At 42.8% G+C, this 12,154-nt stretch overlaps 1 protein-coding gene across 2 annotated transcripts; it reads right to left on the bottom strand.

Annotated features, from left to right (window-relative positions):
• Positions 1 to 145: 145 nt before the first annotated feature.
• On the bottom strand, positions 146 to 12,119 carry CCDC47 (coiled-coil domain containing 47). Of its 2 annotated transcripts, none has more exons than XM_048046542.2 (13): positions 11,806 to 12,119; positions 9,692 to 9,957; positions 9,455 to 9,562; positions 7,793 to 7,967; positions 7,351 to 7,472; positions 6,963 to 7,028; positions 5,945 to 6,046; positions 4,983 to 5,093; positions 4,332 to 4,417; positions 3,157 to 3,215; positions 2,372 to 2,481; positions 2,034 to 2,201; positions 146 to 1,715 (listed from the first exon to the last, which is right to left on the bottom strand). In XM_048046542.2, exons 2-13 carry the CDS (start codon positions 9,950 to 9,952, stop codon positions 1,635 to 1,637), a joined length of 1,449 nt encoding a protein of 482 aa, XP_047902499.1. In that variant the 5' UTR covers positions 9,953 to 9,957; positions 11,806 to 12,119; the 3' UTR covers positions 146 to 1,634. The 2 variants fall into 2 exon arrangements, with proteins under 2 accessions (XP_047902499.1, XP_047902500.1); XM_048046543.2 differs by lacking the exon at positions 11,806 to 12,119 and adding an exon at positions 11,613 to 11,740.
• Between the last annotated feature and the right edge of the window lie 35 nt (positions 12,120 to 12,154).

The following is a 12,154-nucleotide window of genomic DNA, read 5'->3' on the forward strand; positions in this document are numbered from 1 at the left end:
AGCAGCCGCGTCCCCCACATAAAATATACTTTTATACCCTAAATAGGACAAATAAAGTGTTGAGATGCTAATAGCTGAAAGGAACGTTAAAGTAGGCAGGGGGAGTAGCTGAAAGGAACACAGAGTCCAGTAAACTAGGCAGGCGGAGTGTTTCAATTATATTTTACTCTTCATTAGGTAGTTCATTTGAATGTTCATATTACAAAATTAGCTGCCATAGGACTTCAGGAACACTGTCGACTTACTCAAAAAGAGCACAAACTACTATTTCCTTTGCGAGAACTTCGTGAAACAAGACCACGTTAATCTTTAAAGCTAAATAGTGCTAAAATTTCACATAATCTACATTAGTTTTGGTTTTAAATTAATTTTACCAACCATTATAAAATTAATGTATTTGCATGTATCAGGTTACAGACTTCTGCATTTAAATCAGCTTGAAGTATCCCATGCTGGAACAAGAATTTTAAGCAATTGCTGTTTCAACAGCAGCTCACTCTTATTGCCTCGGAACAAAATTTGCACATATTATTGAACGAGAAAATGCAAGACATTGTTTCCCCACAAAACTGTAAAAAGTCTGTTACAGCAACAATATAATGCTTTCGAGACAGGAAGCATTTATAAAATGCAGAGCTCTCAGTTAGCCAAGTGCTTGCACAAGGACGCTCACTTCCTTCCCCCCATTTATACTCAAAAACCTGAAGTGACCACTTATCAGGTGAAGAGGATACACAGCCTCTGAAAATTTTACTAGCTTGGGGAAATTGGCAATAGCAGATACTTCACTGAATCTAGCTTCTTGCTGGAGTGAATTAGGCAGCAGCTGCTAAGACTAGGAAAAATGTTTCTGAGGCAAATTTGTACAGTTAAAATATTCAAGGAAAAACTAGCTGAAGCTGCTAACTCACCATGCACTCAACTCCTGAAGAAACACCACGCTGACATCACAGACTTCACATCTCACTAAGCTCGCAGCACTCAAAACCACGGGTAAGAAGTAATGCTCATGGATTCCGTTCCCTGGTATCTAACCCATCTACATGTTTCACACGTATGCCAATCATGCCTACAGGTGACCTAATACTGTTTCAGACCCTTGTCTGTTAAAAAAACACTTCTGTTCTACTGGACTTAAATCCCTGAAGTATCCATACTGTGTATGGAAGGCTAAGTTTTGTGCCTTTAAAAGCCTGATGCACATAAATGCATGGTAAATGCTTATTGTGCAGTTTTCCTCCCCTTAAATTAAGGATTTCCCCCTTCCCTCCCAAAAACTAAAACCAAAGTTTAAAACCAAAGCATTAATATGTTACCAGCACACGTGGACAGGTTTACAATCATATGTTTTTGAAGAACAAATGACAATGAGCATTCAAGAATATTGCAAATTTTTTTAAACAGACAAGTAGCAAAAATTTATACCACCTGGAATAAAACTGCTGAGACAAAGCTCTCTACATACACCTGCAATGTTGCTGTAATACTTAAATAAGTAACACCGATGCAAGGAGCATTTCCCTTAATGGCTAGTAGTGTTCAAAAAAGTGTAGGATTATGGAGTTAAGTACGTCTTTGTACCCTGTGAATTAAAATTCTGCAGGTGGCGCTGAGACAGGCGTCTCACAATGGAGTCACATAGCTTTCACTTTGATTTGCTTCATCTTCATCTGCTTCTTCTCAAGTTTCTTCTGCTCACGCCGCAAAGCAGCTTCCTGTAGGAAAGGATACAGAGAGCTAAATGAACATCAGCGATCCCTTCAAAGAACAAGCTGATCATTTCAGAAGAGAACAAAGGCGGCAACCCCCAGTACTATACTTGGGTTCGCATCCCTAACCACATGAGCTGGCTCCCCACTGAGAGCCCTCACATGTTTGGGAAAGCAAGAGAGCATACATGGGAAGCGTGTGCTGCCTTCTGGCAAAATAAGAAATCAAAGCTGGCTGCTGCTGGTTGTATGCCTACAAGCAGCCCTGGAGATATGTAGCAGAAATTCGCCTGTAGCTTGGAACAAGCAGAAAATCCATCTCACCTCCAGCCGTCGCTGTTTTTCTGGATCCTCCTCGTTCATGATTCGCTCCTTCTCTGCCCGTTTTTTCTCCTCTCGACGGGACTGGGCAGCCTCCTGTCTTTGCACGTGAGTCAGCTTAAGGAAGTTCTCTTCCACGCGAGCCCTGTTCTTATCAGCTTTTTGTTTGCCCTTTTTAGATAAAAGCAAAGGCAGTTAATACAGATTCCCTATGAGCAGGATAGAGTACCTGTAGTAGTTATACTGGAAACCAAAGGCTCCCAGCGTTAAGATTAAGGATCGAAGGTTAACATTTGCAATTTCAAATAATAATCAGAAGGCACAAAACATATACTACTTACTTCTCTGTTCAGACGGAACTTCTTTGCTTTGTCTATAGAGTAGATAACCATGCTCATCAGAGGCAGCAAAGACTCCATATCCTTTGGGGAAGTATTGCCTGAACCAGGCACTGAAACAGAGAGTTCCTTATTAATTCAAGGAGGTCGGCATGATTTTCCTATTAGCTGTAATGCTCCTTCCTTATTGCTCACATAATCATCAAAGATATTCCTATCATCCTCTTTGGAAACGACTTTACTAACAGAGGCATTTTGCTTTGGAGATTGCACGTAGATTCTTCACAGTGACATTTCCTTCACATGATCCTTCTTTTTGTTAGTACAGAATGAAAAAAAAAGTAAACAGAGTTCTGGCTCTGCCATTAACTTTACTTGGAGCTATGGCTGTGAATTCTTAAAGAGAACTGTGGTCTTTTTCTGGAATAGACTGCTTTTCTTCCAAAACAGGGATAACCAAGGAACTCTGTGCAAGTTCACACCACAAGCAGTGTGGCTTAAAACAACCTTTCAATGCAGACCTAATACAACCACCAGCAGAGATATGATTGTGAACTAAGACCCACAATAGCAAGGTTCAGTTTCCTTTTATCATCACAATATGCTGCTGAGTCCTCCTTGTTATTACTGCCTTCTGTTTACAGGTTCATCAGTCAGTGATCCTGTTTACATGCACCAGTCATTCGTCATAATATTGTCTTCCATAGGCGACATAACTTGAGCATACCTTGCACAGGTAAAACAACACCCCCCCAGATACATTTACACACATACGCCAGTTCTCTTACCATTAAATGTAAACAAAAGTGTCTTTTTAGTTTCGGGCAGTTTTGTAAGCTGACCCTCCCTGGTAAGAAAGAAAAAAGGGGCTGGAATCGTTGAAGAAAAACACGGGCATATAAAATACTAAGCATCGTTAGGGGGAATCTCATCAAGAACCAAGAGACAGTTGCAACTACTCACAAGAACAAAATAAACAAGATTTAAGTTTCAAACTATTCAGGTTCCTGAACTGTTCCACACAAAAAATATGCAGTGAGAAGACAATAATGTAAAACCATACAAATAACATCATCCAAGCTGATTGTCAGAAGTCATCTGACCCCTAGAAAAGCTTGTGTATTTTTAAAAGCATTCAGTTTTACATATATCCTAAAGTTTATACTACTACTTGAGACATAAAGCTTATATAAGTATCAGTAAGAAAGAAAAAAATTAAGAATTCAGGACTTGACTGCCCAAAAATCCACAGGCTCATGCAACAAAGTCAGACCTACATTCCACAGAGCCTCCAAAGCCTAGCAATTTCAGTACAAGGCACACATGCTGCTGTCTTATAATTAAAAGAAAGCACGATCCTTTTGAAGGGCAGTTTCAAGTTTTGATACTGATCTTTTTTTTATATGCCTGCAAGCATAATACACCCTTGCAAAAGCCTACATAGTAACTCAGATGATAAGATAAAGCACCCACTGCTTGGCAATTCTGAGGCAGCAGCTAAAAGCACTTTTTTTTAAACACTTCAGACTTTGCTCAAACCTAGTTCTTATTTCAGATGCTATTGGAACGCACTAATGTGCTTTTTCAACCACTCCTGGAGCATTATTTCTTGGCTCTTGAACTCTAACGTGCTGTATCTTTTCAGTGGGATTACTCAGTTGTTTCCCATGAGCTGTGTACACTGTAACAGCCAGGTGTTATCTGAGATTTGGAGTTGCCCAAACTGGAGAGTAACCAGCACTCAAAAATAAACATTAAGGCAATGCAGCACCTTGATCATCTACAGTGATGCAGCATTTGTAAGCATTGGGAGCGTATTTATTCAGCTGTTTCACCTTTGCTCCCAATTTCTCTTTATGTGCATTCCAGCCAGCTCCACACTGCAAACAGGTTTGTCAGCCTCTACTTTGCTTACTGTTACAGCAGCTACTGCAAGGAGAGATCTAGCTTTATACGTACGTACTCTTGCATAAGTTTTGGACCGGAGAACTGGTCCGAGAATTGGACGGACTCAATCTTGTCAGCATAGTGCGTGAGGAAATGTATCATCTAAAAGAGAAACGGGGGTTAGTTTCTCCTGTCACCAACAGCGACATCAGCCTACGCACTCCGGATTGGTTTGCCAGCGTGGCCATACGTCACTCAGAAAATTTTTGTGCTCAGTTTGCCGCAGTAACACCGCAATTTAAACCGCTGGATTTTTTAGCTTTTGCTAGAAGGGGCCTCAATGCATGGAATTAACACATCTATTAACTCTTGAGTTGCTCTCATTTGGGATTTGCCATTTCATTTGATAACAAACATCAACATTGAGGACCTGCAGAGAGACCAACACCCTCCTTCAAGCCAGGTGCTGGAGCTAACTTTGAGGCTTTGAAAGGCAGTTCTAAGTCCTCAGATCATATGTTAGACTAACAGTTGCCACATAAAAGGAATAAAGAAGTGGCAATTACTCCCTTCTTCTAGCCCTTATATTCCTCTTGATTCTCCCAGATCTCACTAGGGCCATTCAGCTCTCTTGTGATTTTTACAGGAGACAAAGATTAGAACTTTTGCACAGGCTGCAAGTACCAGGGACACCGAGGAGTATTTGTACTAAGTCACTCAAGATCACCTTTGCGTCCATCATTCCCTCTGTGACCTCCCCCATCTCCGACAAGATAGCCAGCGAATCTGGAAGCCCGTATTTTGCACCAGACTTAGGTTTATCGCTGCAGAACTCACTCTGTTGCAAAGAGAGGAAGAGGAAAAAAAATTAAAAATAGCATAAGCATGCAAATAGCTTAGCAACTAAACTTTCAGTACAATGGCACCCCTAAAAGTACCAGATAAGAAACAATAAAAATGCATTAACTCAGTCTGGCTGGGGACAGTTCAAGCATAAAGTAAAGCATGTAATACAATGCCTGTAGCCTTTAAGTTAGCATTTCCCTTCAATAGCGAGTACTTTAAAGAAAAAAGTATAATACATCCATGCCGGCACACCTGATAAAGGTTAATGTATTCTGCTTATTTTGTTTGCTAAAACAACAAGACCAACTGGCATCCTGCCAACCGCGTTTGAGCGCTGTTCGAGATGTTATGAGAGAAAAGATTTGCAAACCACTGCTTGCTGGATTCTTTGCAAACTTCAGGGCTTGAATGTATGGGAAGTTTTCTTTATTTCACACTAGGTAAAAACATGACTCAAATTTTTCCACATCGCACATCACTTAACTTCATTTTTCAATCCTTTACAAAGTCATTTGCGCAAATTAGATTAGGAGAAAATGAGACTCGCGTGTATCCCAAATGTACTTCAACCTCCTCCTAAGCTAACTATACATCAAAAAAAGGCGGTGAGCTGCTTTCAGTTGCCTCTTCTGCAGTTCTGACAACAGCTGGATAGTACTTTGGACGGCTGATGGCATTAAATGTCCATCTATTAGATGAAAATATCTTTTTCCCCCCACAGTAATTCCAACAGGTCAGTCACAAGTGTTCAGCTGTTCCCAAGAAAATAAATGACCTATTGATTAGAGGTTCTTACATCCCACTGGTTTTATCTTGTTACTATTCCCTTGTGAGCACACATACCAGGTCCTGCATCTCTTTCTGAAGTCGCACCAATGCTTTTCTCGTTCCAACAGCAAACACATAGGTGTCCATATCTTCATCGTTCATTGTTACTTTTATTTGCTGCGGGACAGAAAGTTATTAGCATTGATCAGATTTCCACGATGCACTCCATCTTCAGACTACCAGCCAAATGGAGACCTGTGTCTTCTACGAAGAAGAGTTTCTGCTGCCTCAGTGCTTATCTGACATTTTGATTCATCCTTCATAACCTCAAAGAACAAAGCCTAAGCAAGGCTGTACACAGCTGAGATAAAGGTTGTTAAATTAAAGCTTCTCAGTGTGTCTTAAAATTAAAAAACGCCTTTCCTGGAGCACTCAATTCAGCATTCTGGTATAATGCTACCGTGCAATGACAGCGACTCCTCAATAGAAGGGCTGTAAGCCTTTGCTGCACAGATATCCATTGATAAGATTATTTGTCCACATCTAAATTAAGTATTTTAATGAATATTATAAATACAATTATAGACACATTGTGTATCGTGAATACTTTTTCTAAGCCACCGTTCTTCCAAAACATAACCTCTCTTAACATTTATGTGATCAGAGATTCCCCTCATCTCTAGGAGCAAGGGGCTAGGCAAATAGTGACGTTACAAGAAAGAACATGCAGGCCAGCATGTGCATTAAGCGGCTCTGTTCAGTCTGACTGTATAGATAAAAGAACAATTATAGTATTTTAGATTGTAAAAATATGTTTTAATCAAGATGAGGTCTTGAAGCACAATGAACTGTTCACAAAACCACCCAAATAATAAAACCCCTAGAGATAAAACATTTCCTAGTCATCAGTTTGCATTTCACACGCAGAAAAAAAATATGAATGATTCTTGCAGATTATTTCAACAGATACTGAACACCATAAAAAGATAACCAGCACTTCAAGTGTGGGTTATAAATACAGCCAAAAGCAGCAGAGAAGCACAAAAGGAATGCAACAACTTCTCACAGCTGATCTAAAGGGTCGAGTACATACCACTTGGTCACAAGCTGGCCTCATCATGCGCGCAAGAACATTCAGTAGGTCTTGTCTCTTGAGAAACTAAAAACACAAGATTGTAAACACAGAACATTAATAAATATACCTAGAATGAGGGGCTTCACTGGCAGATAGCCGTGCAACTTAAGGAAGAACAGGGCAGATGTAAGACGTTTTTCATTGAATAATTTAACTTTGAAGGGCCCCTTAGAAGTCACCTATACTGCTCAAAAGCAGGTTGCCTTTCTGGGTTTGATTGAGTTGTTCATGGCCTTGCTCCCTCAAGTTATGAGCTGAACTAACACGTGAGACTGTCCATCCCAGGTGCAGGACTTCCCGAACGTGGGCAGCAGGTAAGCAGTGTTACAAAGTCGCTCATCCTTACCTTTAGCTGGATAAGCATTCCTTCACAGCACACCCTTCCAGAGCACCACAAGTTATATATGTGCTCATTTTCTTGATTTAGTTTCCCAGTGCTTGTGGCTTCTTTATTGGTACCATCGTCCCCTGGAGAAAACGACAATGAAAAAGAACTGCAGTCTAAAAAGCACAAATTTATACGCCAGAGCAGCATCACTAGGTTTATAAATCTGTTGTCCCTGGATTCCTTCAGACTCACCTTGATGTTTCTGAATAATTTATACCACGCCATAATCTAATTTCAACACTTAAAGACTAGCATACTATTTATCTACCTCCAGAGCTGCCCTCAGTGCTATCACACACATGCATAGAAAAGGTTTTCCTTCTCTGGAGCTTACAAGCAGGTCTAAAACAATCTCTATTCAAATAAACCAAAAACGCATCCTAATCATTATAGGACTTACCAACAAGAGCAAAGTTGCTTTCTAGCAGCTCCCTGTGGGTATTGAACCACGCGTGAGCCAGACGGTTGTTTTTGTTCTTCCCAATGATGTAATTCATGATGTAAGCAAGAAGACCTGTTACCATCAGGATCTCCATGTAATAACTCTCCCAGCTGTTTTGAAGGTGAGCAGGGACCTATGGAAAGTAAATGGAAATCTCTTTTTTTTTTTCCTTACTAAGTGGATTAGGCATGCACAAACAATTTGAAAAAATGCAGAGTACTGAAGAGGTTTCCTCCCAAATACAGCAGCAAGCTCCACAATGGCAACAAGACACAAGTAAGCCTACACATAACGCATTTAGCTCTCCTGGGACACAGAAGTCCTACAGGGAACAACTGATACCAGCATTCCCAAAGTACCTGGCTACCACACACCAAAAAAAAAATAAATCTTTTCCAAGTGAGCCTGTGCTAACATTTATCCTTCAGAGTAGTCAACTGCCCAGCATTTCAACCCAATGGTTATCTGGGCTCGATGCCCTGCCCATCACAGCATTATCTGATCGTCACTTAACTTCTGTTGAAATCTAAATGTCCCGGAACATTTTCAGGATGGCACCAAGAGCCATGGACTGTGGGGGAAGCATGGAAGCCTGCCTGATCTTTTAATTTCAGAGACTAATCAGCAGTTCTGCTTATGACCACGTCACCCTACAGTCATAAAGCAATCCAAACCTTCATTTTCACTGCCAAGGTCAGCCACCATATTTGAAAAAGAGATCTTACAGATAATAAAAGTGTAGGCCTTAAGCACCTGATCATTCTATAGAAGATCCTTCTGGGAGGCAACAAGAAGGTGAAGCAGTGTGGACAGAGACATTAGTTTCAAAAACCATCTGAGAAGTCAACTTCTGGAATCACAGAGTGGTTTGGATTATAAGGGATTTTTAAAGATGATCTAGGTTCCAACCCCGCTGCCACGGGCAGGGATATCTTCCACTAGATTAGGTTGCTCAAAACCCCAGCCAACCTGAACCTTTATCCAGAGACAAGCTAAAAGTACACTATGTTTACTGCAAGCCTATCATCACTGTAACTTCCTCGTTGTGTTAAGAGAGCACCCAGACATTTCTGGGATGCATGGTTTTTCTCTGGATTAAATGGAGTTTATCCCTATAGCTTGTCCGTATCTCCACCTTTTTCATACAGGTAACAGAACCTAAGTCATAAAGTGTTTGCCCAAACCCATGCATCAAAGCATGTGTTTTAATGAAGAATTTACTGGTCTATATTCCAATTGCAGTTCTCAGCTTGAATCCAGCACAGATCCAAGGACGGCAGTTCTAGCATCTTAAAAGAGACATCAACAGACCAACAACATACCCGCCCTGGAAGTTTTACTTCAGGAGTTGCTATCTGAAGTAACATAAACCAATGCATGAAGAATTCCAAGAGCATGGAATTGAGAGCTGACGGATCCTATTCTGCTGCTATCCTGTTGTATTATTTTAGGTATTTCTTGTCTCCAAACTTCTCCCTATTTCTTCTCTTGTATCTTGTTAATTCAAATAGCAAATTTTTTAGGACAGATTCTCTCTTTGTACAACACAGACATTACGGGCATACTGCCATAAACAAGTGATGAAGTTCCAAATTAAAAAGGATCAAAATTTATACCTACGTTAACTATTGTTATGGGGTCTTTATTTTTGCTAGGAGACGCATCTGGTTTCTCTTCATAGCCTTCAAACTCCTCATCATCATATGGTTCACTCTCAGTATCACCTTCCTAAAGGACAAAATCACAAGCATTACGAAAATCCAAAGCTGGGTAATCAAAATCCAAAAAGATAGGGTGAGAAGGTAAGGTTCAGAGACACCATTAGGAAACACACAGGGGAAGGAGGTGAGGCACTACCTGTGTATCTGTGTCATCAAAGTCCTCCTGATTCTCATCCTGACCTTCAAGCTCTACAGTGGCTTCTTCTTCATCATCTTCTGTCGTGATGATCCTCTGAGGAGACTCTGTGACTGCATCTTCATTAACATCTTCAAATTCAGCAAAGTCATTATCATCATATTCCATAATGTCATCTCCGTCCTCAAATTCATCGTACTTTGCCAAAGACAAACTCCATGGGATGAACAGGACAGCAACGAAAATATATAAATTCTTCATTTTCACTGCAAGAAAATCCAAAACATTGCAACAAATCCTTACGTTAGGAGATACAAAGCCTGTTCCATCACACCTCCAATTATGCCCAACTTCCATGAACAATTTCAAAACGCTATTGGGGTCAGGTCAGCACGAGAGAAATAAAGCTCTGCCTCATCTTGCCATCTGCTGTATAAAGTGAACACTCTAACAAGAAATAAAAACAACTTGAATGGCGAGGTACTCGATTTTCTGCTTGTAGCAGGAGCAGCTGAGGCAGCAGCAAGTTCACATCTGGCCAAGCTGTTCAGGTGACCAATTTCTAGAAACAGCAATGTCCTGCTATAAAACTGACTCTTCAGTAGCAACTCTCAGAGTTGCCAACTCATTTCAACACGCATGGTGCCTACAGTTCTCATTAATTAGCAATTAGACACAGTCAGATCCAGGAATGCGTTACAAAAGCAGTAAATCTTAAAATGTGCTTAATTCGTTTACTTTAAACAGCAATGCTCTGACAGCCTCCGCTTATTTAAAACTGATCAGCTTTGATCTTTCTAGATCAGTTCTCAGAATCGGGTCCTACAGCATCCCTCCACTATTTCTGTTCAGAGATGGAGACCTTTTGTTATAAGGTCCACAAAAAAAGAAAGCATAAAGAGGATGGATATTGCGCTGGTCCCCAAAATAACAGAGTAAACTGGCTCACGAGCCTGGAGTTCTCTCCCCAGATCTGCCAGGAACCTGCAGAGATGATCTGATAGCTCACCTTTATTTTTTTTTTCCCCTCTCGACTTCTTATGACTTTTTGCTTAATCTTGACGCAGTCACGGTCTATCATTCAGACTGTACAGCACTGACAACTGCAGATTTCTGAGGTCCAAACTAAGGTCTCAGACAGCAGTAACAATGTAAAATGCATTTTGTGCATTTCACAAATGTCTGGGGATGATCAGCTGCAAAAGACTTGGCAGTACTCCCTTTACTCCCTCTCACACCCAGATCTGAGTGGGAACTTCAATGTTAATGAGACTGTTCTCTGAAGAACTTGAAATAGAAGCAATTTGTTTCTAAATTCCACCAGCACTCTTCTGAGTAATGCATGCAGGGAACTCTGCTGTGAGTGACAAGGACAGCTAAAATAAACGCTGATGTTCAAGACTTTTCGTTCTAGCAAAAACCCGCACAGATCAGTCACAAGAACATTAATCCAGACGGGAAGTACAGCAAGGCAGACCCCAGGATTTTAGCACACTGCTTGCTTATATCACAGCTTTAGGTGAATTCAAACATGAAAACAGAACACTGTTTACACGCCACAGAATTTGCATAGAACACCTGGACAACAGAACCACCTGCTCTACAAACCCACAAGGCTTTCACAGGATGAATTTTGAGACCATGAGCACGCCCAGTTCCAAAAAACCCTACACGCTCCACACAGTCTTATGCAAAATGAAACGAGTGGAAACCAACAGACCCCTGACAGCGCCCGGGGGCTGCTGGCAGGGACACGAGTCAAGGTGAGCCAGGCTAAAACTGGCTGTGGGCCACCCTCTGCCACCCCACGCCCCCCTCTCACCCTTATCCCCTGCCTCTCAGCCCCCCGGCCCCTCACCTCGCCCCCCGGCCCCTCACCTCAGCCCCCCAGACCCTCACCTCAGCCCCCCCGGCCCCTCACCTCAGCCCCCCAAGGAGGCCGCAGCTCCCGGCCCCGCAGCCCTCAGAGCCGAGACCACCCGTCCCGGGGGGCACCGCAAGGCCGAGGGCTGCCGGTAACGGGGGCAAGGAAAGGACCGAAACCCGGCCCCAACGGCCCGGGGGGGGGTGGGGGGGCAGCGCGGTGCCCGCAGGGCCCGGCCCGGCCGCGTTACCTGAGGCACGCGGCGCCGCCACCGCTTCGGCCCGGCCCGGCCCGCACCCAGCGCCCGCCGCGGCCGCAAGCGGCGCACCCTGCGTACTTTGCGTAGCCCGAGTGCTCTGCAGAGCCTGCGCGCTTTGCGGAACCTGAGTGCTTTGCGGAGCCTACGCGTTTTGCGCAGCCTGCGTACTTTGCGTAGCGCGAGGCGAGCATGCTCACTGCGGGCTGCCCAAACACGTTCGTGAGGGGGCAGCGGGCCCGACAGCCCCCGCCTCGAGCCCGGGCAAGCAGCCGGAGCCCGGGCAAGCAGCCGGAACCCGTCTCCTCCTTACACAGCCCTACTGCTGCCAGCTCAGACCCCG

The sequence above is a fragment of the Anser cygnoides genome, chromosome 22 (assembly GCF_040182565.1).
Source record: "Anser cygnoides isolate HZ-2024a breed goose chromosome 22, Taihu_goose_T2T_genome, whole genome shotgun sequence".
NCBI classification, from domain to species: Eukaryota; Metazoa; Chordata; class Aves; order Anseriformes; family Anatidae; genus Anser; species Anser cygnoides.

Coding starts and splice junctions, on each gene's coding strand:
- CCDC47 (XM_048046542.2), bottom strand. CDS start 9,952: ATGAAGAATTTATATATTTTCGTTGCTGTCCTGTTCATCCCATGGAGT. Junction 7,029..7,350: donor GAATGCTTATCCAGCTAAAG/GTAAGGATGAGC, acceptor TTGTGTTTTTAG/TTTCTCAAGAGACAAGACCT. Junction 1,716..2,033: donor AAAAACAGCGACGGCTGGAG/GTGAGATGGATT, acceptor CCTTTCCTACAG/GAAGCTGCTTTGCGGCGTGA.